The sequence below is a fragment of the Rhincodon typus genome, chromosome 1, assembly GCF_021869965.1.
Source record: "Rhincodon typus isolate 14 chromosome 1, sRhiTyp1.1, whole genome shotgun sequence".
Classification (NCBI taxonomy): Eukaryota; Metazoa; Chordata; class Chondrichthyes; order Orectolobiformes; family Rhincodontidae; genus Rhincodon; species Rhincodon typus.
This window is the reverse complement of record NC_063332.1, coordinates 49,995,624-50,021,531: the sequence shown is the minus strand read 5'-3', so window position 1 is coordinate 50,021,531 and position 25,908 is coordinate 49,995,624. Positions and strand designations below refer to the sequence as shown.

Below are 25,908 nucleotides of genomic sequence, written 5' to 3'. Positions count from 1 at the left end.
TAAGTTCCATTTCCCCTCTTCAGATGTGATATTCTATTATGCCTCTCAGGCTCCAAACCCCAGATATAAAAGAAAGGAAAATGTTTGGTGGGGGGTTGGAGGGGATAGAATGCATTTTTGTTATATGTATTTTCGCTTTTTTCTAGAGGAAGGCAGGACATCACAATGGATATTTTGGCTAACAAATGGCTCAGGGCCGGGGTCAAAACCTGGGATGAAAACTCCAGGAATCCAATCAATCACAATAGGAATCCAGCCCCTTTAGAATTGTCTTGAGTGGGAGATGTACAGCAATTCCATAAATAATACTTCTTTTAAAAAATATTCTCTCTTTCACACTTTAAAATGTTATTTTTTTTCTCTCCACATGGAGTAAAGTTGATCCTTGTTTAGTTTGTACATTATGTTCAGTCGTTGCTCTCACTGTTTCTGCCTTTTTAAGGCTGTCAGTGGACTGTTCTCCAGGTTGAAATATATGTACAGTGGTGAGGAACCTGGATTTCACAATGTGAAGGTAGCTGTGACAAATTGAAAACATTTACTGCACAAAGTGATCTCAGAGACTGTCCTTGAAACACCACAGCTAAATCACCCCGCGGTGACCTCTGACCTGCGAACCGGATGTGAACCTTCAGGCCGGTGGCAAGATGGCGGCCGCGGAGCCGTGAACTCGAAACGATTTAAAATATCTCCGTCCGCCTGGGCCCGGGGGGCAAGGGCGTGATTTACCGACAGGGATGGGCGACACAGAGAAATTCTACTATGTTTACAGCTGTGACCTGGATATTAACGTCCAGCTGAAAATGTGAGTGAGAAGGGAGAGGGTGGGATTGAGGAGAAGGACGGGGGACGAGAAACACAACAACAGGCCATAAGATTTAGGAGCAGAATGAGACCATTCAGCCCATCAAGTCTGCTCAGCCATTCGTTCATGGCTGATACGTTTCTCAACCCCATTCTCCTATCTTCACCCACAACCTTTTGATCCCCTTACTAATCGAAAACCTATCTGTCTCTTGCAATTTTCTTTTATATTGCTAGTCAGCTTACTGTGATATTTCATCTTCTCCTCCCCCCCATTGCTTTTTATCTTTTAGTTATCTGCTGCTTGTTTTTTAAGGCTTCCCAATCTTCTGGCTTCCCACTAATCTTCACTATGTTGTATGCTTTTTCTTTTGCTTTTATGCTGTCCCTGACTTCTCTTGTCAGTCACGGTTGCCTCGTCCTACCTATTGTAAATTCCTTCTTCCTTGGGAAGAATTTCTGCTGTGTCTCACAAATTATTGCCAGAAACTCCTGCCGTTGCTGCTCTACCACCTTCCTGGCTAGGTTTCCCTTCCAACCAACTCTGGCCAGGTCCTCCCTCATTTCTTTTTAGTTACCTTTTACACAATTGCAGTAGCATTACATCTGATTCTAACTTTTCCCTCTCAAACTGCAGGGTCAATTCTATCATATTATGGTCACTGCACCTTGGAGTTCCTTCACCTTAAGCTCCCTAATCCAGTCTGCTTCATTACACATCACCAAATCCAGAACTTTCCCTCATGGGCTGTACCACAAGCTTCTCCAAAAATCATCTTGCAGACTTTCCACAAATTTACTTTATTGGGATCTGCTGCCAACCTGATTTTCCCAGTTCACCTGCATATTGAAGTCCCCCATGATTATGTGATAGTGCCTTTCTTACATGCCTTTCCTATCTCCTGATTAATTTTCTTCCCCGCGTGCAGACTACTGCTTGGAGGCCTATGCATAACTCACATCATGGCCTTTTTCCTTTGCGGTTCCTCAACTCTACCCACAAAGACTCCATGTCTTCTGACTCTATATCACTTCTTGGAGAGAGAGTGGGTGTTTGAAGAGATGGAGAGGAGGGTGTGAAATGGAGGAAGCTGGGGGATCTATGGGTGTGGGGGGGAGTAGAAACACTGAGAGAATGGGTTGATTGAGGGAAGGGAGGGAAACTGCAAGAGAAACAGCAGGATGGTCTGGGGGATTGAAGTGAGGGAAAGAGGGATTGAGGCGAGGGTGTGGGGAGATTGAGGGAAGGAAAAGGAGAGGGGAGAAACAGAAAAGGTGGGTATTGAGGGTAGGGAGAGGAGGGGTGAGAAAAATGAAAGTGGGGATTGAGGGCATGGAGGGGAGGGGGAGAAACAGGCAGCAGGGAGATGGGGAGGATGCCTGGGGGAGTGTGAGGTGCTGGACATTTAAGGAGGAGGAGGAGGAGGAGGAGAAGGGGGGAGAGATACAGAGGGAATGGGGTGAGATTAAGGTGAGTGGGCACTGGGTGAGAGTCAGGTGATGTGGGATTGAGGTGGTGGTGGTGGAGGAACAGAGTGAGTGGGGGTGTAAAGAGAACGAGGGGAACATTAAGGGGAAGGGGAATTGTGGAGAGAGGAGGTTTGAGTGGCAACAGGATTGACAGGATGATAGTGAACAGGGACAGTGGATGCTCAGGGACGAGACCAGTCCTGGCACTAAGTGGTCTTTGATTTGTCGTCTTCCTTGTCCTACACTTAGTCCTGGCAGTGACAGATCTTGGAGCAGGTCCTGTTTGTCACTCTCACTCGCTGACACTTAACTACTTACTTTCATTCTTTCATCTTTATTAAATATTTCTAAGTAATGTTTCAGAGTGCAGATTACTTTTAGACTATGGCAATGAGATTAATCCAGTTGAAATAATAGGCCAGTTTGATTAATCTATGTGGAAAGATCCTTTCATTCTCATTTAGCCTCCAATCTTCGATCTAATTTGGATGTTTATTCCACGTGCTGATCATTTGTTGAGTTTAAAAGGCAGTCTGTGTTGTCACAGCTCACTGGGGTAGCATGCTGGAAATTAAGCCTCTCTTTGCCTGGAGTTGTCACAAAAGCTATAGGTTTTTAAAAATACACACAATTACCCAATATATTTGATTTTCAGATTCAAAAATAACAGCAGGTTTCTGTAATTAACAAGAATTACTATTTGTTGCAAGTAATTGGACTCTAACTGCAAGTAAACAGATATAAATGGTTGGTATGTAATTTTATTAAATACAACTCTGATCCCCTTATAAACCCCATTTATACACATGCATTGACAGACTGCCAGACATAAACAGGAACAAAAACATGGATGAAAATCTGGAAAAGCAGTTCAGTAGTTTTTGTTCTCTAGATCTGTTGAGTTTCTTCTTACTGATCAGAAGGTTTGTTCTCAACTTTCCTTTTCTAAATGCTTCCACCAATTTGCAAGAAGCGTAGGATAGCTGGTTCACGTGTAAAGGTCTCTGACGTATCAATTAAATGTCACAACTTACAGCAACTGCTTAAAGAAAGTGGATTTTGACTGCAGAGAACAACGGAGAAATCACAAAATTATTAGAATTTTTTGAGGAGGTAACAAGCAGGATGGATAAATGAGAAGCAGTGGTTGTAATATATTTGGATTTTCAGAGGTGTTTGATAAGGTACCACATGGTCGGCCACATAAGATATGAGCCCATAGAGGTGGTAGGTTAGCATAGAGGATTGGCACACTAATAGAGAAGAGAGTTGGTATGTAGGACGGCATTTTCAGAATGGCAACCTGCCACAGGGATCAGTGTTGGGGCCACAATTATTTAACATATATATTAATGTCTTGCATAAGGACTATGAATGCACTACAGCCAAGTTTGCGGATGACCCACAAAGAGGTGGGGAAGGCACGTGATGAGGATCATACAAAGATTCTACAGACGGATGTAGCCAGATTAAATGAGTGGGCAAAAACTTGATAGATGGCATGTAATATGGGAAAATGTGAGGTTATGCAGTTTGATAGGAAAAGCAGAGGAGTTGAATATTATTTACGTAGAGAAACTGCAAAAATTTGCATCACAGAAGAATTTAGCAGTCCTCATCCATAAATCCTGAAATGTTAGCATGCACGTTCAGTGGACAATAAGAAAGGCAAGTGGTATGTTGGCCTTTATTTCAAAGAGAATTGGGTATACAAATAGGGAGGCTTTGCTAAAACTACGCAAAGCACTAGTCAGACCACAGCTGAAATACTGTAAACAGTTTTGGACCCTTTATTTAAGACTGGACATACAGGTATTGGAGCAATTCCAGTGAAAGTTCTCTAGATTGATCCTGGGTATGGAGTGACTGTCTTGTAAGAGAAGTTGAGAGGGTTTGCTTTGTACTGATTCGAGCTTAGTATAATGAGAGACAACTTTGTTATAACGTACAAGATTCTTTGGGAACTTGACAGAAAAGATGCAGAAAGGTTATTTTCCTTTGTTGGAGAATCTTGGCGGCGAGGGCGTAATCTCATAATTAGAGTTCAATCATTTAAGACTGAGAGGAGGAATTTTTTTCTCGCAGACCCTCTCAACCTCTCTTACAAGACAGTCACTCCATACTCAGGATCAATCTAGAGAGCTTTTGAGGCTGTGTTGCTAAGTACGTTCAAGGCTGAGATATTCAGATTTTTAAATCAGTGAGGCAGTTGATGTTTATGGGAGAAAAGCATGAAAGTGGAATTGAGAGTTATCATATCAGTCATAATTTTATTGAATGATGGAGCAGACTTGATGGGCTGAATGGCTTTTTCTTGTTCTACATTTTGTGGTTGTCTTGAGGTAGTTCCTGATCTGGGGAAGACCTGACCTTGTTCCCAGCCCTAAGCTGTTTAGTTGCGTGAGAATCAATCACGCAATTGCTTGCTGGCAAAAGGTCTTTGTTATTCATAACTGGTCACTAATCCATAGACGAAGCAACTTCTGTACCCAGTCAAAGCTCCATCTGGATATAACCCATTGGCTCCTGCTCGCCTGCAATCTAAGCTTCAATTACAGCATAACGATGCTCGCTATGAGTGTCAGGTTACTTTCTTGACTTTACAAAATGTGCAGTAGTTTTTGGTTTTTCAAAAACACTAAAACAACAAGACATGGTATTTTCAATGTTTGTCATATTTTGTCTTTCATTAGCTTGACATTGTGCCTTTAGTTTTATTCCCATATGTTCATGTAATAATCTTATTTGCCACATTTTATACATCCTTTATTTTATGCATTTTAGAAGGTCATCTTCTTCCCACCCTGAAAAGCCTATCTCTGTTCTGTCCTTTTTCTTAACTCAGATCCTAATGTTGGAGGTTAAACGCTTTATATTATGTTTTATATTATGTTTGACTCAATGGAAAGATATTTCATGTGCTGTAATTATAACCTAAAGACAGTAGGTTTGAAAATCCAATTTTGTGGGAGCATAACTTTCATGTGGTAATAGCAATACTTTATAAAAGGATGCTTAATTTGAATATTCAGTGATACATGAAGAAGTGAGGTGTGTTCTGCACAAATCTTACTCAGAATTCTGATGTGTAATGTTCCATTGTTTGGTGCCAATGGCCCTATCACACTTTGTGTCAATACTTACCTCCCACTTGCGATGATGGAGGTGGTCAGTAGACCCAGTTGGCTGGACAACTGGTTTGTGATGCAGAGTTTTGCCAACAGTGTCAGTTCAGTTTTTGCACCATCTGAGGTTACCATGAAGAATTCTCCTTCTCAACCTCTCCCCTTGCCTGAGGCCTGATGACCAACTGTGTCTCGCATGCATTCTCTGTCTCTTTCTTACATGCTGTCTCTCTCACACCCTCTCTCTCCTCCCACGCCTTCTCTCTCTTACAGTGATGAGAGAGCAGCCCTATGATCCAGTAAGACTACAGCGACTTTACTTTCACTTGTGATGTGGGTGGCAATTTGCTATCCATGATACAAAAGTCTAAGCAGGGGCCTTGGCTGGTTAGTCAGTCATACTCTGTCCGTCTGGAGAGTGAGCTGATACCAGCTGGAAGTATTTTTGCTGTAACTTCCCGAGATGTCTGACACAATTTTAAGTATTTCATGTTTGGTTTGCAAGTCTTTGTAAATACGAAAATCAGTCTCGCTCATAATTTTTCTCATCTTACGTGGTATGAAGACACATTGATGAATGGCAGGTAGGGTAATACAGCATAGAACCGGACTTGTTGATTTAAGCCTTGCTGACATTGCCCTCGTTGTAACTGGGGCAGCATTCATTATCCATCCTTAATTTTTTTCTCTTTATTCATTCACGAGATGAGGGGCATCGCTGGCTAGGCAGCATTTTTGCCCATCCCTAATTGCCAAGAGGACAGTTAAGAGCCAACCACATTGTTGTGGGTCTGGAGTCACATGCAGGCCAGACCAGGTAAGGATAGCAGTTTCGTTCCATAAAGGATATTAGTGAATTGCCGTTAAGAACATGGAACCATTCTTGGGCCACTTCAGTCCAATGATGTAGTGACATACAGAGAGCTTTCAAGGAGAAAATTATTGGATTTTGATGCCGGCACAGTGAAGGAATTGTAATTATAGTACCACATCAGATTGGTACATGGCTTGGAGGAGAATTTGTAAGTGGTGGTGTCCCCATATATTTACTTCACTCGTCCTTCCAGGCTGGAGAGATTGCAGGTTTGGGCAATGCTCCTAGTGGCACGGTGGCGCAGTGGTTAGCACTGCTACCTCACAGCACCAGGGACCTGGGCTCGATTCCACCCTCAGGCCGAGGGTGTGTCTGTGTGGAGTTTGCACGTTCTCCCCGTGTGTGCGTGGATTTCCTCTGGGTGCTCCAGTTTCCTCCCTCAGTCCAAAGATGTGCAGATTAGGTGGATTGACCATGCTAAATTGCCTGTAGTGTCCAGGGGTGTGTAAGTTAGGTGGATTAGACATTGGAATTGCCAGGTTACAGGGAATGGATAGGGGATGCTGTTTGAAGGGGTGGTGTGGACTTGTTGGGCCGAATGGCCTGCTTCCAAGCTGTAGGGACTCTGAGTTCTATAAATGTCTTGTTAAGTTCTTGGAATGCACCTTATAAATGAAATACATGATTGCTACTGTGCATCAGTGATGGATGGAGTGAATCTTTGTGGATGAGATGCCAGTTAAGCTAACTGCTTTGCCCTGGATGATGTCAAGTTTTTGAGTGTTGTTGGAGTTGCATTCATCCAGGCAAGTGGGGAGTATTCCATTACATTCCTGACTTATGCCTTGTAGATGGTGAATGGGGAGTTAGGAGGTGACTTACTCGCTGTCGGATTCCTAGTCCCTGACCTGCTTTTGTCGGCCACCGTATTTATATGACTAGACCAGTTCAGTTCCTGGTCAATGATAACCCCTAGTTTGTTGATCTTTTCACCTGCACATGTGTCTGAAATACTTAGTTTAATAATCAACTTGCTTGATTGCATTATGACGCTCCTTCTCTGGTCATCGAGTCTTGAGGTGAGAGTTGAACTCAAAGCTTGTGGACCAAAGGTTGAGACATTATCACTGTACCACAAGAACTCCTGGAGGGGGAGTTAGAGGGGCTTCTGAGGAGAAGCCCAGTGTACAGCCTTGGACAGCTGGGGAAATGACTGACTGACTGACCTTGAGATGAAAGGACAAAGTGATCTACAAGAAGCTAGAGTTGGAGGAATAGAGAGGTCAGGCTTGAGGAGATTGTGTGGAGGCCTGGTATTGAGAGTATGGAGGAACTTAAACACATGGGTAATTTTAAATTTGAGACATTGGAAAATCAGAAGTGAAATGTCAGGCATTTACTATTGTTTGAATACATACTTGACAAGAAACTCAAGTTCTGCTGTTCAGAATGAATAAATTAGCTAAAGGTAAATTTTTTTCGTTCCCAATAGTGATGTTCCCTCCCTCCCCAATAGCATTGTGGGTCAACCCACAGCTGGAGGACTACAGCAATTCAAGAAGGCACCTCACCACCGCCTTCTCAAGGGCAACTAGGGATGGGCAAGAGACGCTGGTCAGCCAGCGATGCCCACGTCCCACAAAATGAATTTTAAAAAATAGTGATGCGTCTCGGTTAGTATAGACTTGTAGTGATAGAAATGGTATGAATTATGTTAAGGTAACTGTTGTAAATTTGAATTGTGAACAGTGCATAATTGGAAGGGGTGGTGCAAGAACATAATAAGGAAAGCTTTGAATAATCTAGATGACTGAGTTAGGCCACAGTCTGTGCAACAAGCCGAGTTTTGCAATATAACCTTTGCATTGCAATACCATTCATGTGCAATGATCGCATTACTAATTGTGTTTTGCTTTGCATTTTAAAAACAATGATTTGCTAATTACTTTACAATAGGTCATGTTTAAAACAAAATAATTGATTAATCATGAATTTTGAATGGCATTTGTTTTCTGCAACCTGAGATATTATAGATTCAGAGATAGTAGGAACTGCAGATGCTGGAGAATCAGAGATAACAAGGTGTAGAGCTGGATGAACACAGCAGGCCAAGCAGCAGCAGAGGAGCAGGAAGGCTGACGTTTCGTGCCGAGACCCTTCTTCAGAAATCGGGGAGGGGAAGGGGTTCTGAAATAAATAGGGAGAGAGGGGGAGGCGGGTAGAGGAGAAGATAGGTGGAGAGGAGACAGACCGGTCAAAGAGGTGGGGATGGAGCCAGTAAAGGTCAGTGTAGGTGGGGAGTTAGGGAGGAGATAGGTCAGTCCAGGAGGATGGACAGATCAAGGGGGCAGGATGAGGTTAGTAGGTAGGAGATGGTGGTGGGGCTTGAGGTGGGAGGAGGGGATAGGTGGGAGGAAGGACAGGTTAGGGAGGCAGGTACGAGCTGGGCTGGTTTTGGGATGCGGTAATGGGAGGGGAGATGAGATTTTGAAGCTTGTGAAGTCCACATTGATAACGTTGGGCTGCAGGGTTCCCAAGCGGAATATGAGTTGCTGTTCCTGCAACTTTCGGGTAGCGTCGTTGTGGCACTGCAGGAGGCCCAGGATGGACATGTTGTCTGAGGAATGGGAGGGGGAGTTGAAATGGTTCGCGACTGGGAGGTGCAGTTGTTTAGTGCGAACCGAGCGTAGGTGTTCTGCAAAGCGGTCCCCAAGCCTCCGCTTGGTTTCCCCGATGTAGAGGAGGCCACAATGGGAACAGCGGATGCAGTATAACACATTAGCAGATGTGCAGGTGAACATTCTTGGGGCCTGGGATGGGGGTGAGAGCGGAGGTCTGGGGGCAGGTGTAGCACTTCCTGCGGTTGCAGGGAAAAGTGCCGGGTGAGGTGGGGCTGGAGGGGAGTGTGGAGTGGACAAGGGAGTCACGGAGAGAGTGGTCCCTCCGGAAGGCAGATAAGGGTGGGGAGGGAAAGATGTCTTTGGTGGTGGGGTCGGATTGCAGATGGCGGAAGTGTCGGAGGATGATGCGTTGGATCTGGAGGTTGGTGGGGTGGTACGTGAGGACGAGGGGAGTTCTGTTTTGGTTGTTATTGCGGGGAGGGGGTGTGAGGGATGAGTTGCCGGAAATGCAGGAGACACGGTCGAGGGCGTTCTCGACCACCGAGGGGGGGAAGTTGCGATCCTTGAAAAACGAGGACATCTGAGATGTACGGGAGTGGAATGCCTCATCCTGGGAGCAGATGCGACGGAGGCGAAGGAATTGGGAACAGGGGATGGCATTTTTGCAGGAAGGTGGGTGGGAGGAGGTGTATTCTAGGTAGCTGTGGGAGTTGGTGGGCTTGAAATGGATATCGGTTTCTAGGTGGTTGCCGGAGATGGAGACAGAGAGGTCCACGAAGGAGAGAGAGGTATTAGAGATGGTCCAGGTGAACTTAAGGTTGGGGTAGAAGGTGTTGGTGAAGTGTATGAACTGTTCGAGCTCCTCGTGGGAGCCGATACAGTCATCAATGTCACAGAGGAATAGATTCACATTAGATTCACAATTATAGATTCACATTGCATTGATAACAGTTTCAGGCACTACACAATGTGTAAATGATTGTGCCCGTTTTCGGAAATGTGGATAGAAATAGTCTTGTTTCTAAGCCCATATGCTTCACTCCCATAATGTGAATTTTTAGCTTCTGAGAGGTATTCACTGTTTATAAAATTGTATTGACAGAGAAATTGTGGTTTATGTGCCACTTTGATATCTTAATGGCAGGGTAATTTCAGTTTAATGGCACTGACCAGAGTGCAGACCGAAGTTTATCAAACAATAGGAGATCATTAAGTAGCAGTAGTCTCCTATTGTTTGGGCTTCTCATCGATTTGTACAATATTAGTGGAGTGGTTTTCAGAAATGTTCAAACTTCACTAACATTTACTTATGCCAACATTCATTGTAATTTAGTGTTTTGCTTTGGCTGGAACAAGATCCACCTGTTAGCAAGTGGAGATGTTCAAATTTGGACTGACATTATAAACAGTGTTTATAAACCTGTGGTATAATTGGATGACTCCTGAATAAATGTGAATGCAAGCTTAGCATATAGTTCTGTATTTTGGAAATGTGTTAATAATTATCACTAGTTTAGCAAACTTTCTTTTACAGTGAATAGGTAATTGTTTCTCAAACTGCAGTTCCTATCCTTGGTATCTGCACTAGGAAAGTCTATTTCATTGTATCAATAACTTTAGGTTCAAAAACATTCTAATTTGAAAGCTGTAATATGTGTAGAAATGTTTCTTAATCAAGTTTTAGGAAAAGTGTTCCTGTTCTTGCTGTCCAAGCATTATATCACAATGATTTAATGTTTAATTTACTTGCTATTTTTTATTATCTTAGATTATGGTAGAAAACTCCAATTTTGAACAAAGTCATAAATTTTCAAGTTTTATGTTTATAAAACGAATGTTTTGATCATATCTTTTTGCAATAGTGCTGTTAAAATATTTAGGTGTTAAACCACAAAAATAGGTACAAAGGCAAAAACATTTATCTAGTCAAATTAAACTGTTACCTACATATGTTCGAGCATTTGTGCTGGTTTTAAGGGTACACGTGCCCACAGCTAATCTATACAAGTGACCTGCAGAACACAACAATGGGAAGTGTATTTGTTGCACAAATATATACTTGAATTCCCATTCTTTTTGCATGCTGTGAGAGAAAGTACAGAACATCTTCAACCTCTCCCTCCTAAGATCTGAAGTCCCCACCTGCTTCAAGAAGACCACCATTGTCCCCCTACCCAAGAAAACACATGCAGTGTGCTTTAATGACTACTGCTCAATAGCTCTGACTTCAATAATCATGAAGTACTTCAAGATGCTGGTCATGGCCCACAACTCCAGTCTCCCAGCCTGCCTTGATCCCCTACAATTTGCCTACTGATGTAAGAGGTCCACTGAGGATGCCATATCACTAGCCCTACACTCATCCCTGGAATATCTGAACAACAAAGACACCTATGTCAGACTCCTGCTCGTTGACTACAGGTCAACTTCAGCACCATTATCCCCTCCAGACTGATCTCAGAATTGTGTGACCTTATTCTCCACTCCACCCTCTGCATTTGGATCCTCTGCTTTCTGACCCACAGGCCGCAATCAGTGAGGATAGGTAACTGCATCTCCTCCGCAATAACACTCAACACTGGAGCCCCCCCAAGGATGTGTCCTCAGCCCCCTACTGTACTCCGTGTACAACTACAACTGTGTTGCCAAATTCCGAACGAGGACCATATACAAGTTCACTGACGACACGTAGTGGGACAGATGTCTAACAACAAGTCAAAGTACAGAAGGGAGATAGAGGGCTTGGTGACATGGTGCAATGAAAATAGTCTTTCTCTTAACGTCAGCAAAACTAAAGAACGGATCATCGACTTGAGAAAGAAATGAGGACAACACGTCCCCATCTAGATCAACGGACCTGAGGTTGAGAGAGTAAAGAGCATCAAGTTCCTCAGATTGATGATAACCGACAATCTGTCCTGGACTTCCCATGTAGATGTGACAGTCAAGAAGGCACAACAATACCTCTTCTTCATCAGGTAGCTCAGGAAATTTGTCATGTCCATAAGGTCCCTCACCCAACTTCTACAGATGCACCACTGAAAGCATACTGTCCAGATGCATAATGGCCTGGTATGGCAACTGCTCTGCCCAGGACCGCAAGAAACTACAGAAAGTGGTGTGCACAGCCCAGACCATCACAGAAGCCAACCTTTCATCCCTGGATTCCATTTACACGGCTTGCTGCTGCAAAAAGGTAGCCAACATCATCAAAGACCCATTGCACCCTGGTAATGACCTCCTATAACTTCTTCTGTCAGGCAGAAGATACAGAAGTCTGATTACATGCACAAGCAGTTTCAGGAACAGCTTCTTTTTGGTCGTTATCAGACTGTTGAATGGACTCTAGCCTCAAATAATGTAACCTGCAAGCCTCTAAGTCTTTTTGATCTGTACATCATCTGCTTGCTGTGATATTCCTGCCCCGCTTGTAAACAAAGCTTTTCCATGTATTTTGTTACACGTGACAATAAATCAAATCAATCAATCAACTCCTAAATTTTGGTGAGAAATTATGGGGAATTTAAGCTTCTTTCCCAGAGCAAAATGCTATCATATCAAAAGCGAATTGAAGGCTGATTAAGTGTTGCAACGTTATTTATAATCTGCTTTTAACTATAAATTGTGCTTATTATTTTAAAGTTATTCTGATGCAAGTGTTGTGACTTGTGTATCAATAATAGTCATGTTACTGCCCCATATATTTTAACTGGACTTTTAAGGTTCATAATCATTATTTTCCATTCATCGGTGACTATTAGGAGTGTGAAACTGATGGAGAACTACTTGGAGTTAGCCCCACGGGAACATGTGCACTTTAGTTTCAGTGGAGCATCATGTACATTAGTAGAGGTTAAAAGGGACTTCTCATGATAAAACTGTATTACTGTATTGCTTTAATTTGCTGACGCACTACTTGGCTGTAATCAATGTTCTTTCATTAAGAAAGTGTCGAATGTATGACTATGTTGTGCATCACTGAAAGCTTTTTTAGCTTGGAGTTCCAGGTATTGTCATTCTTGAGCAATGAAGATTTTATTAATTGTACATGAAAGGTAGAATAGATATTAATATCAAATATTTTCACTTTGATAATAAAGCACAGCTTCTGTATTGCTAAGCTTTCTGTGTGAATGCTGCATAATGTACTGATGAGTTTAGCAGATATTTTTTCTTGTGTTCTTCCCTGAATGCAGTGGAAGCTTGGAAGGCAAACGGGAGCAAAAAAGCTATACAGCTCTTCTGGAGGATCCATTGCTCAAATTTTCAGGCTTGTACCAGGAAACTTGCTCTGATCTCTACGTGACAGGCCAAGTGTTTGCAGAAGGAAAACCTTTGGCTCTTCCTGTTCAGACTTCTTATAAAGCTTTCAGCACAAGATGGAAGTAAGTATATCTTGCTGTTGAGATTTGTGATGTTCAGTTGGATTTTTTTTTTCTTGGTTATCTTGATAAAGTATAAGATCTTTATCAGTTTCTAGAATATTTCATGTAAAATGAATGTCAACTTTTTAACTACTTGCATTATAATTTTAACCCTCAATCTTGATGTTTAACTCAACACTTTGCTGTTTGTTTAAAAGGAGTCAGAATTCTGACTGAAACAGCTTGGCGAGTTAGGATAAAATTTATCTTAAATAATTTTGTATTATAGAGGTGGATTCAAATTACTTAAGTTTTGAAACCTGCAAGTTTTTAAGATGTACAGACAGAATCTGGAAGAAAGTGCTTTGCCAGAAAAGCGTCAGTAAGTATCTGGCTGTGTGAAACTGCAGAACTTTTTTTTTTTAAAAATAAAATTCGATACTTGAATTGAACAGATTATTAGTTAGTGTGGCTCTGGTTCTGGACCCCAGACTGGGAAAATAATGGTCAAAAAATAGGTTGGGGGCAATTGAAATAAAATCAGCCATTTCAGTTTGCAAATAGAGTTCGAAAACGTAAAAAGTTATTTTAGACCAGTGTGTTTGTTGGAGGGTCAGAAAGGAAATGGAGCAGCAAAAGATTTGCACTTTGACAACATGCTAATAAAATCAGATTTCAAGAAGAAAGCTATCCACTACATTCCTGAGGACAGCTGGAGATTAACAATAAACGTCAATGTTAATAACCTGGCTAGTAATGTATTATTCCCTAAAAAAACTGCTTTTGAACATAATTGTTAATCTCCTGTTTGTCAAATAAGTTTTAGTTCATGCAAGTATACACCGTGTGCCGCGTGCATATCTTTCGTATTTTGTAGTTACCTGGTTCTATATAGTTTATAAGTGCTAAATTATACTTCAGTAAAAGAATTGATGCATGCTGAACTTCTAAATTACATTTTTGTGCTGGACCCAACCTCTGGACGTGGAAAAGCTTTTGTTTGATGCTGCTTATCCTTGAAAGTTGATATGGTTGAGATATCTTAAGACCTGCTAGTGTGAGTCTTGTTAAGAAATAAATCTTTAATGAATGCTGTATCATTTTTTAATGCTCATTTTTTGTTGAGGTGGAAATAATGTATCTATTTTTCTGCAATATTTTTCCTTTCTTTTTCTCCCTTTATGTACCCTTTGCATCCCACTACTTTTGAATACGGCCATTTTAGGACTTTGTTTCAATTTGTGTGACTATAACATATAGAACTCTAAGTCTTGAACACCAAGCTGTTGCTTCCTGTCACTGCTGATGTCTTTTTTTCTCTGGACGTCTCCCCTCCACAGCTTCCAACCTCCTTGTCCTCTAATCCCACACAGCCTTCTTTCTAAAGTCCACAAGCCAACTGCCCTGGCAGACCCGCTTGTTCCTGCTCTGCTGGACTTATTTCTTCCTATGCTGACCTTGTTTTTTTTTCTCACCTACTCTGGACTCTTCACGCCTACACTGATGATTGGTCTAATGCTTTATGTCCATTCCACGCTTTCGAGTTTCTTGGCCCCAGCTGCCTTCTGTTCAACAGAGATATGCCGTCACTCTATTTGTCCGTCCCTCATCTGGACTCTCCATCTTGACCTTAAAATGAAGTCTAAACCATTGTTTATCCTGCACCACCACCACCTTTAGCCTGGCTGATCTTGCTGTTAATTTGAACAGTTTCTCCTTTAACTCATCCCCACTTTCACCAAGTCAAAGGTCTGGCTTGGCATGATCAGAATGCTGGGTTATCCATTAATATTATCAATATCTAGGACAATGCAGAGTGGCCAACTGTTTCATTTCTTTTTAGTGGTTTTTTGATGCAACTCAGTGATTTGATCTGCCAACACAGCAGGTAGTTAAGAGTCTACCATATTGCCGTGGACCTGGAGTCATGTATAGGCTAGACCAGATAAGGGCGATAGATTACCATCCTTAAAGGACATTAGTTAGCTAGATGAATTTTTACGTCAATGGATATGTGTTGCCATTAGATAATATTTAATTCCAGTTTGCAATCAATTCAAATGTGACCAACTGGCATGGCTTGGTTTGAACCCACAACCCCAGCACATTAACCTAGGGCTCTGAATTACTCGTTTAGTGACATTACTATTATGCTACTGTCTCCCCATTTTCAACTATTACTTATACTAATACATGTCATATGTAGAATGCTTCTGTGCTTTTATTTGTTTGTTTGGTCAGTTATTTTCAGGACTTTTACCGTCAATGACCCTCTCCTTTCCCTTTTCTAGTTTTTAGGAAAAGTTTAGAGCTCTACATTTTAGTTGACTTGCTGAATATTGCCAACATTTTGTGATTTTATTTCAGGTATTCAGTTTTTGTCCTTTTAGGAGTTTTTATATGATGTCATATATTGAAATTAATTATTACGGATGTTAAGTCTTGTGCTCTTGATCTTTGGCTACACTTAAATGGGAGGTGATGGCTGAGTGTTGTTATCACTGATCTGTTAATCCAGACACCAAACCCAAAGCAAAGATATTGACTCTGAACTGCCCTCTGGGCTATTGGGGATGGTCAATAAATGGCCAGTGACTCCCTCATCCAGTGAATAAATAAAGAAAGCAGTAAAATCATTGTGATTGATTTCATGACAATACCATTACCAAGGAATGAATCTGTCATTAAATGGTGTGAATTTATTTTGTTGTTACTCATTTTTAAAATTGATGAGTGTTGCAGCTGAAATGTTCCAGCATTTCATGTTATTTATCACCTTTCTTAATAAAATAATATAAATAAATAACCATTACAAACAAACTTTTAAACAACTATATTAGTGGTTCAAGGCTCTTATCCAGTTTTTTTGAATCTCTTGCCTTCTTTGTGTTTTATTTTCAGTTTTTATATAATGTTTTAGCATAATTTTTCAAAAGAAAAGGCTAAATATAATAGTGGAAACATACATATTATTAAATAGATGAAATCAAAAAGGGCTGGACAGTTTTTGGTCGAAATATACCAAACTTATTTGTGCAAGTTAGTATCTTTAGGTTAAATAAACATATCTATGTTATTTTGCAGCTGGAATGAATGGTTAAAATTACCTGTGAAATATCCAGATTTACCACGGAATGCTCAAGTTGCTCTCACAATCTGGGATGTTTATGGACCTGGAAAAGCTGTCCCGATTGGAGGAACTACTGTTAGCCTTTTTGGAAAATATGGGTAAGATGAGGTGTCTGCTCATGTGGCTTTAGCATTTGGTTAAAAATAGTCTGAAATTTACTGCAGTGATTGTGTGGAGAAAGGTAACATACCAGTTCTTCTGAATTGTTTATGAATAACCCATTTGCATCAGAACACTTTACAACTTTAATTACTGTACTTCTGTTCTTTTCTCCTCCTACACAAAAATGTTTTAACAGATACAGCAAATGGATAAAATTATTTCAGTTTACAGAAAGTCACTGGAACCCTTTATTTCCATGTACGCTAATGAAAATTTCTATAGCTTAAATATTTAAGCACCGAGGTTAATAAAAAGGTGGCAGACAAAATATACGTGTGAATTTGTTAAATATTTGGCATTGACTCTGTCCAAATGGCCCCCTTCTGTGCTGTAAATGATCCAGGCCTCGATGACTCGGCGCAAGATTAGGTGAGATTTTTATGATGTGCATAAAATTTTGGCTGTAAAGTATATGTTTTAGTAGAGTAAAAAACCTCAGTTGCTTTTTATTTTGTTACATGTGGTATTTGGAGCTTTAGAATAATAAGGCATTCATCAGAATTGTAAATAGATGCACTTTGAAGCTGGCAGCAATGAATTAATTGTACATGATACTTATAAGCAAAACTGGGACACTTCGTTGGCTGTAAGGAAACTATTTGGTGCAAGATCTTTCAAAATGCATGTTTGACTAGGGAGCAATCTGTTACATGGTGAGCATTTTTGAGAAGGAACTCTGCTATCTAAAGCAAAAGCATGACTCAATATCATATGAATTGTCATGTGAGTGACCTCCGGTGCCTCTGACTAAAGTAATATTTGTTGATACATATAGTTCAGATCTCCTTGCATTTTAACAGTACTGATCTGCACCAAATTCAGTTGAGGATACCCATTGACTGTTCTCAGGAACGTTAATGTGCTTGAGAGTTTGGTAGTGATTTTGCAACTTAAGAGTGCATGTTTCATTTGATGTTGAAGTTCCTTAAATTGACAGTTGGTTTCTCCAGTTCTCTGATAAACATGTGGATGAGATGGTTGCTTAGAAGGCAACAATTTATATGACTTGTTTACTTAAACTCAAAATGAGTAAAGATTGCCTTTAATACTGTGCATGCATAAGGATAAGATGAGATGATGTTAAAACCCTGATGATGAAAGCGATTCATCTCATCTTGCTTAATATGGGATAAAATTATTGAATAGTTGGAGAGATGTTGACTGAATTTGACAATCTAAATGCATTTACAAAGAAGAAGAGAGTCATAGAGTTGCACAGCGTGGAAACAGACCCTTCGATCCAACTTGTCTATGCTGATCAGACATCCTAAATTAATCTAGTTCCATATGCCAGCATTTGGCCCATATCCCTCCAAATCTTTCCTATTCATGTATCCAGATGCATCTTAAATGTTGTAATTAACACAGAAACATAGAAGAGAGGAGCAGGAGGCAGCCATTCGGCCCTTCAAGCCTGATCCACCATTTTTCACGATCATGGTTGATCATCCAATTCAATAGCCTGCTTTCTCCCCATAACCTTTGATCCCATTCACCCCAAGTGCTATATCTAGCCACCTACAGGGAGAATGCTCCTGATGGTGGGTGTGTCCAGAACCAGGGGTCACAGTATGAGGATTCGGGTAGACCATTTAGGACAGAGGAGACATTTCTTTACCCAAAGAGTGGTGAGCCTGTGGAATTCATTTCCACAGGAAGTAGTTGATGCCAAAACATTGAATGTTTCCTCTCTGCCAACCAGTTCCCTGTCCATCTCAATACACTTCCCCCAATCCGATGCGCTTTAATCTTGCGCATTAATCTCTCACGTTAATTGTACCAGCCTCCACTATTTCCTCTGGCCTCATTCCACACACGCATCACCTTCTGTGTGAGAAAGTTGTCCCTTAGGTCCATTTTAAATTTTGCCCCCTTGCCTTAAACCTATTCCCTGTACTTTTGGACACCGCTACCCTGCAAAAAAGACCTTGGCTATTGAATCAGAGATCCAGCTCTGCACCTTGTTAGCCTTTCTGCTCCTATGATGCTGCTTGGCCTGCTGTGTTCATCCAGCTCTGCACCTTGTTGTCTCGGATTCTCCAGCATCTGCAGTTCCTACTATCTCCCCCTCTCTCCCTATTTATTTCAGAACCCCCTTCCCCTCCCCCATTTCTGATGAAGGGTCTAGGCCCGAATCGTCAGCCTTTCTGCTCCTATGATGCTGCTTGGCCTGCTGTGTTCATCCAGCTCTGCACCTTGTTACCTTGGCTATTGACCCTACTTATGCACCTCACAATTTTATAAACCTCTATAAGATCACCCCTCAGCCTCTGATGCTCTAGGGAAAATAGCCCCAAGTCTATTTAGCCTCCCCCTATCACTCAAACTCTCCAAACCCCGACAACATGTTTAAATTTTTTTCTGAATCTATTCAAGTTTAACAACATCTTTCCTATAGCAGGGAGACCAGAATTGCACGCAATTCCAAAAGTGGCCTGACCAATTCTCCTGTACAGCACCAACTTGACCTCCCACCTCTGATATTCAATGCACTGACCAATAAAGGCAAGTGTACCACGCGCCGCCTTCACTACCCTGTCCATGGGTGATTCCACCTTCAAGGAACTATGAACCTGCACCCCAAGGACTCTGTTCAGCAACACTTCCCAGGAACCTACCATTAAGTGTATAAGTCCTGCCCTGATTTGCCTTACCAAAATGCAATACCTCGCATTTATCTAAGTTAAACTCCATCTGCCACTCCTTGACTCATTGACCTATTTGATCAAGGTCCCATTGTAATCTGAGATAACCCCCTTCACTGTCCACTACACCACCAATTTTGGTGTCATCTGCAAACTTACTAACCATTCCTCCTGTATTCACATCCACATCATTTACATAAATGACAAATAGCAGTGAACCCAGCACCGATTTTTGTGGCACACCGCTGGTCACAGGTCTCCAGTCCGAAAAAACAACACTCCACACCACCCTCCTCCTCCTGTCTTCAAGCCAATTTTGTATACAAATGGCTAGCTCTCCCTGGATTCCATGTGATCTAACCCTGTGGAACATTATCGAATAAGAGTGAATTCTTTTATTTTGAAGAAATTGTTGCATATATTATAGCTTTTAAATGGTGCTTGGAGGCTCATGAAATATTTTATAAAAATGAGATTGTATATAATTACTGGATGGAAAAAAAAATTATTACTGGGTTGTAGACCTTGGTAGTCCAGAGATCAGTACTGAGAACTCACCTCTTCCTTTGAGATAGTTAGATGAACTGTTTTGTATCTTGATCTAGATTTGGGGATGGCCAAGAGGAGCAGATGGTAGTGGAATGTGTGAGGAGTGCGCTTCAGTGTTGAGAAATATGAGGTACATTTTGGAAGTGATAGGAAGTAAACCTTAAGCAGTAAGTTGCTTGTAAGAAGTGGAGTTATGAGATGATGTGAGGCCTCGGAGCAGGAGACATGGTTTTGGGTGGGCTTTTTCTTTTGGGCAGTACGTTTGTTCTAATATTATCCAGCAATATAAATATCAACCTGTTTTAAATAAATACAGATAGGAAAAGGTATATAGGCAAGTTAGATTCTGGGTTTTATACACACGTTTATACAAGTCGTGAATCAGTTAAATTCATATAAAGTTAATTAGTTGGCCATCAGTTGTGGTAGTGTCAGTAGATTTTTTTTTTCGCTACTGTGAATAGTAAACACCACTGTAGACCCAGCAGGCCATTGTGCTGTCATTAGAGAGAAGGTAGAGTTAACCTGAAGGTCACCAAGCCTCTAGCAAGGCTGAGAAGTTGGGCCTGTATGGTGACTTCATCTGGCAGGAACTGAACTCGCGCTGTCGGCGTCACTTAAACATAAGCACACCAGACCGCAGATTTGGTTTTAAAATCAACTGAAGTTTATTATGCAAAAGAAAGCAAATCAAGACAAAGCAAGCTATCTATCTAACACAGTTTAAAATATTTCAAATGCCCAGCAAAACAAAATCTCATCTATTCCCCAGTGCCATCACTTTACAATTAATCAAAATCCAGAGAATTTTCCCTTCTGTATGAAATCTGTACATTGACTTCCCTGCTTCTTTTCTGTTCCAGTCCTGTAAGCTGTTACAGCCTTTTTCTTTGTCTCTTACAACTGAGATGTTGACTTTTTCAGCTTTTAATAACCAGTGCTGATTTCTAATCAAATACTCATGGTCTGAAAGTTTCACAAACTGAAACCATTACGCTGAGGCTATTCTATTTCCTTTTCTGCTTTGAACAAGCTCCCTTTTTCTGGATGTAACTTCAGTCAGGTTTTCTTGAACTGAATTCAAAAGGTTTTAACTAAGATAAAATCATGCGCATTGTAACTTCTGAAGCTGATGGCTTAATGTTTTATTTCTCTCTTGTCATAAACCCTATCAAAATAAACAAACTTCCATTAACACTGCTGGAGGCCTTGTTATCTGCTTTCTAACACATTAAATTAAAATCATTGTTTCAAAAAGACTTAATTAGTTGATTATTAAACCCCTTTACTCACACAGACCAAACTACTAGTTTAAAATACAAACTTTAAAACATATAATTATCATACACTTTTCATCCCACAAGCAACAGCTTGGCATAGTTAATCTCACAGAATTATACTTGACAGGCAGTGTTCCAGACAGTACAATTACAATCCCTGATTATGTCCTTTACCACCGACAGGACAGACTGACCAGAGGTGGCAATACCGTGGTATACAGGCAGGAGGGAGTTTCCCTGAGAGTTCTTAATGTTGACTGCAGACACTATGCAGTGTCATGGCATCAGATCAGACATCGGCAAGAAAACTGCTAACTAACTATCATCCCCCTCAGCTGATGAATCAGTTTCCCATTTGCATGCCATTTGGAAGACACAGTTTAGGGTGGCAAGGATACAGAATGTACTCAGATTGGAGGAAGTCAGTGTCACTCAGCCAATTTGGTGAAGATCATCACTACAGATCATGGTGGTCAAGTCCTAAAGAACATAGCTGATAGACTGGGCCTGTGGCAGGGAGCCAACAAGAGGGGGAAATGGTGCTTGACATTGTTCTCACAACCTGTCACAGAAGCATCTGTCAATGATGCTATTTGCTGAGTAACCACTGCACAACCATTATGGGAAAACCAGTCCTGCTTTCACACTGAGGATAAACCTTTATGGTCATGTGTGGTACCACCACTATGCTGAATGGGATACATTTCAAACAGTGAAGTGCTGTGATTGTTGAAAGTCAATCATCTCAGCCATAGGACATCTCTCTCTGCAGGAATTCCTTAAAGTGGTGTTCTATGCTGAACCATTTTTAGCTGCTTCATCAACGGCCTTCCCTCCATCATACGGTCAATAGTGGGGATGTTCTCTGATTCCACAATGTTCAGCACCATTTGCAAATCCTCGGATACTGAAGCAGTTGTTCAAATGCACCAAGACCTGCACAGCATTCCAACTTGGGTTGTAATATGCAAGTAACATTCGCATCACAAGTCTTACAGCTTGGAAACAAGCACTTCTGTCCACGCTGACCATGTTCCCAAACTGAACTAGTCCCACTTGCCTGCATTTGGCCCGTATCCCTGCAAACCTTTCTTATTCATTAACTTATCCAAATGTCTTTTAAATGTTATAACTGTACCTGCATCCACTACTTCCTCTGACTGTTCATTCCACACACAAACCATTCTGTGTTTAAAAAAAAGTTGACCCTCATGTCTTTTTTAAAATGTTCTCCTCTCACCTTAAAATATGCCCCTGGTTTTGAACTCCCCATCCTAGGGAAAAAAAACCTTTGCTATTCACCTAATCTATCCCACTCATGATTTTATAAACCTCTGTAAGGTCACCGCTCCAGTGGGAAAAGTCCTAGCCTATCCAGCGTCTCCTTATAACTCAAACCCTCCATTCCCAGCAACACCTTGGTAACTCTTATCCGAAACCTCTCCAATTTAATAAAATCCTTCATCTAGCAGGGGGACCAGAACTGTGCACAGTACTCCAGAAAAGGCCTCATCAAAGTCCTGTACAATCTCAACATGAACTCCTAAACCCAAAAGTCTGAGCAATGAAGGCAAGTGTTAAACACCCTGTCTACCTCTGACACTGACTCGTTCTACTAAGAAAGAATCTAACCATCACCTCTTGACAAACGATAGCATTGCTTTATTTGAATCTCTCAGTATCACCATCCTGGGGCTAGAATTGATCAGAAACTGAACTGAATCAGCCATATAAATGCTATAGGAACATAGAAAATAGGTGCAAGAGTAGGATCTTCAAGCCTGCAGCACCATTCGTGGCTGATCATGCAGTTTCAGTAAGCCACTCCCACTTTCTCTCCATACCCCTTGATCCCTTTAGCCGCAAGGGCCAAGTCCAGCTCCCTCTTGAACGTATGTAACAAACTGGCCCCAACAGCTTTCTGTGGTAGAGAATTCTACAGGTACACAATTCTTTGAAGAAATGTTTCCTCACCTCAGTCCTGAATGGCTTACCCCTTATTCTTAGACTATGACCCCTAGTTCTGGACTCCTTCCCCTGCCGCCCCCCACTCAAAAAATCATCTGGGAATGGTTCTCACTCACCATTTCCCTGTAAACTGCTCTCTGTAAGGATCATGTTGAAAGGAAAAGCTAGCAGCTCCAGATCCCATGAATGAATTTTTAAAAATGTGGAGGAGATTACAGAGCAGTTGTTAGAGGCTTTAAAAAAATAAGTTTTGACGAAACCAACAATCAATTAGTTCTGTCTGTGGGTGAAATGGTAAAAGTAATGTTCTGTATTATTTACAAGCAATCCTGCTTAATCCTGTGATCAGATGTTTGCAATGGGCTTCAGTCAGGAAACTGTGTCCCTACTGCTTGTGATTTCTTTTTTTTCTATTCACTGAAGTTAATTTTGGGATCATCCCACTTTGTTCTGTTCCAAACAATATTGTATGTGCTATATACAGAAAGTTGTCAAAGGGAATTCATAAAGTTTCCACTCAATGCCCTTTGTCAGACGTTATTAACTTGTGACTTTGAAGTTATTGAGTTATTCAGTTTTCTTTCATTTTGGTTATTGAAATCATATTCATTTTCTAACTTTTTTTGTTGTATTTAGTTCTTACTTTGGCTATTTAATATTTCTCCCCTTTTTTGTTTTATTTATGTTTAGCAACTCGGTCGTGTAACCGTTTTCCAATTGACTATTTCAGGATTTAGTAGATTTGCTCGTGACTATCAATGGCTGTCTTTGAGTTTAATCATCAGACATTCCTGTTTTTTTTATATGAATTATGTACTATGGATGACCTAATTCAATTAAATTTACCAGTAATATGCTTCCTCTTGTGCTGTTAATTTTCAGCATGTTTAGACAAGGCATGCATGACTTGAAAGTTTGGCCAAATGTGGAAGCAGATGGGTCTGAGCCGACTAAAACAGCAGGCAGAACTAGCAGCAATGTATCTGAAGATCAGATGAGCCGTTTGGCAAAGGTAGGATTATTATTACACAAGCTAGTGCTTCATAGGTAAAGAAGTAAACAATTTTTGAAATAATTCTTATGAAACTGAGGGGCTAAAGGACTTATTTTATATGATGCTTTCTCCTGGGAACTTAAATTCATTGGAAAGTCATTCTACTGGGTTAAAAGCATATTGCAATCTTTGCTTGATTGTTTCACAATCACAAATTTTCCTGTACCGTTTTTAAATATTTTTTGATTAACTTTTTAGAAGTAATTGAAATCGAGAAAAACTGTGCCTATATCAATTATAAACGTCTGAAGTGTCCCCACAAACTTTCATTGATGTTGGAGTTCTGGATTTTACCCCTGTGAACTTCAAAAGTGTGACTGTGCTTAGCATTGCTGCCTCCCACTGCCAGGGACGTGGGTTCGATTCCAGCCGTGGGTGAATGTCTGTGTGGAGTTCGCACGTTCTCCCTGTTTCTGCATGGGTTTCTGCCGGGTGCTCCAGTTTTCTACTCAGAGTCCAAAGATGTGCAGGTTAGGTGCATTAGCCATGGTAAATGTGGGGTTATGGGGATAGGGTGTGTCTGGGTGGGATGCTGTTTAGGTGCAGACTTGATGGGCTCAAAGGCCTCTTTCTCCACTGTGGGGATTCTAAGATGGAGATGCTATTGGAGAAAGATAATGATTGTTGATCAAATCTTCAAATTTACAGATGCAAAACTAAACTATGTATTATCTAAGCAAGAATGGGTGAAAATATATTACGCTTCATAAAAGAAAATATTGAAAGCAACAAAAGCTAAATTAAACTTGGCAACAGTATTAAGAGAATTTTTGGCTTGCATTTTATCAGGAAAAAAAATTAAAGCTTATTTCATACCTAGAATAGTTCTTGCAGTTTTGGTCTCCTTTCCTGAGGAAAGATGCTCTTGCTCTTGAGGGAGTGCAGTGAAGGTTTACCAGGCTGATTCCGGGGATGGCGGGTCTGACGTATGAGGAGAGATTGAGGGGTGATCTCATAGACACTTATAAAATTCTAACAGGACTAGACAAGGTAAATGCAGGGAGGATGTTCCCAATGGTGGATGTGTCCAGAACCAGGGGTCACAGTCTGAGGATTTGGGGTAGACGATTTAGGATGGAGATGAGGAGACCTTTCTTTACCCAAAGAGTGGTGAGCCTGTGGAATTCATTACCACAGGAAGTAGATGATGCCAAAACATTGAATGTATTCGGGAGGCAGCTAGATATATCACTTGGGGCGAATGGGATCATAGGTTACAGGGAGAAAGCAGGATTAGGCTGATGAGTTGGATGATCAGCCATGATCATGATGAATGGTGGAGCAGACTCGAAGGGCTGAATGGCCTCCTCCTGCTCCTGTCGTTGTATGAACAACACACAAAGCAGACACAATTTTGGTTCATCGTTTTCGTTCTTTGTAATCTTGGCATGGCAGGTTTTTTTTGTGTGCCTTTATTTTCCCTGCTCTTTGCCCCTCTCCTTCAACCCCAGGAAGAGATTTGGGATGTTTGCTACACTCATTTTAAAATCACAGATCAAAATGCTTTTAAATTAAATTTGACCGAATGATTAGTAGAACAGACCATAAGAAAATAGGAACAGGAGTAGGCCATTTGACCCCTCATTTAGTAGGGATCTTGGCTGATCTGACACTCTTCACATCCACTTTCCTGCCCTTTCCGTTGATTCCACTGCTGACCAAGAATCAATCTATCTCAGCCTAAATATACACAAGGACTCTGCCCCCACTGCTCCCTGTAGCAAGGAGTTCCAAAGACACTCAACCCTCTGAGAGAAGAAATTCCTCCTCATCTCAGTCTTAAATTGATGCCCTTAATACTGAAGTTATGCCGTCTGATCCTAGACTCTGTCATGAGGGAAAACATCCTCTCAGCATTTACCCTGTCAAGCCCCTTAAGATTCCTATATGTCGCAATGAGGTCACCTCTCATTGTTCTAAAT

The 25,908-nt window shown here is 41.2% G+C and overlaps 1 protein-coding gene across 1 annotated transcript in view; it reads left to right on the top strand.

The window, feature by feature from the left end:
- Nucleotides 1-597: 597 nt before the first annotated feature.
- pik3c3 (phosphatidylinositol 3-kinase, catalytic subunit type 3) overlaps nt 598-25,908 on the top strand; it is a 49,609-nt gene continuing 24,298 nt past the window's right edge. The window contains exons 1-4 of the mRNA XM_048592757.1: nt 598-805; nt 13,031-13,219; nt 16,283-16,426; nt 23,815-23,944. Coding sequence (XP_048448714.1) covers nt 738-805; nt 13,031-13,219; nt 16,283-16,426; nt 23,815-23,944 — 531 coding nt within the window. The 5' untranslated portion in view covers nt 598-737. The remainder of the gene's footprint in view (nt 806-13,030; nt 13,220-16,282; nt 16,427-23,814; nt 23,945-25,908) is intronic.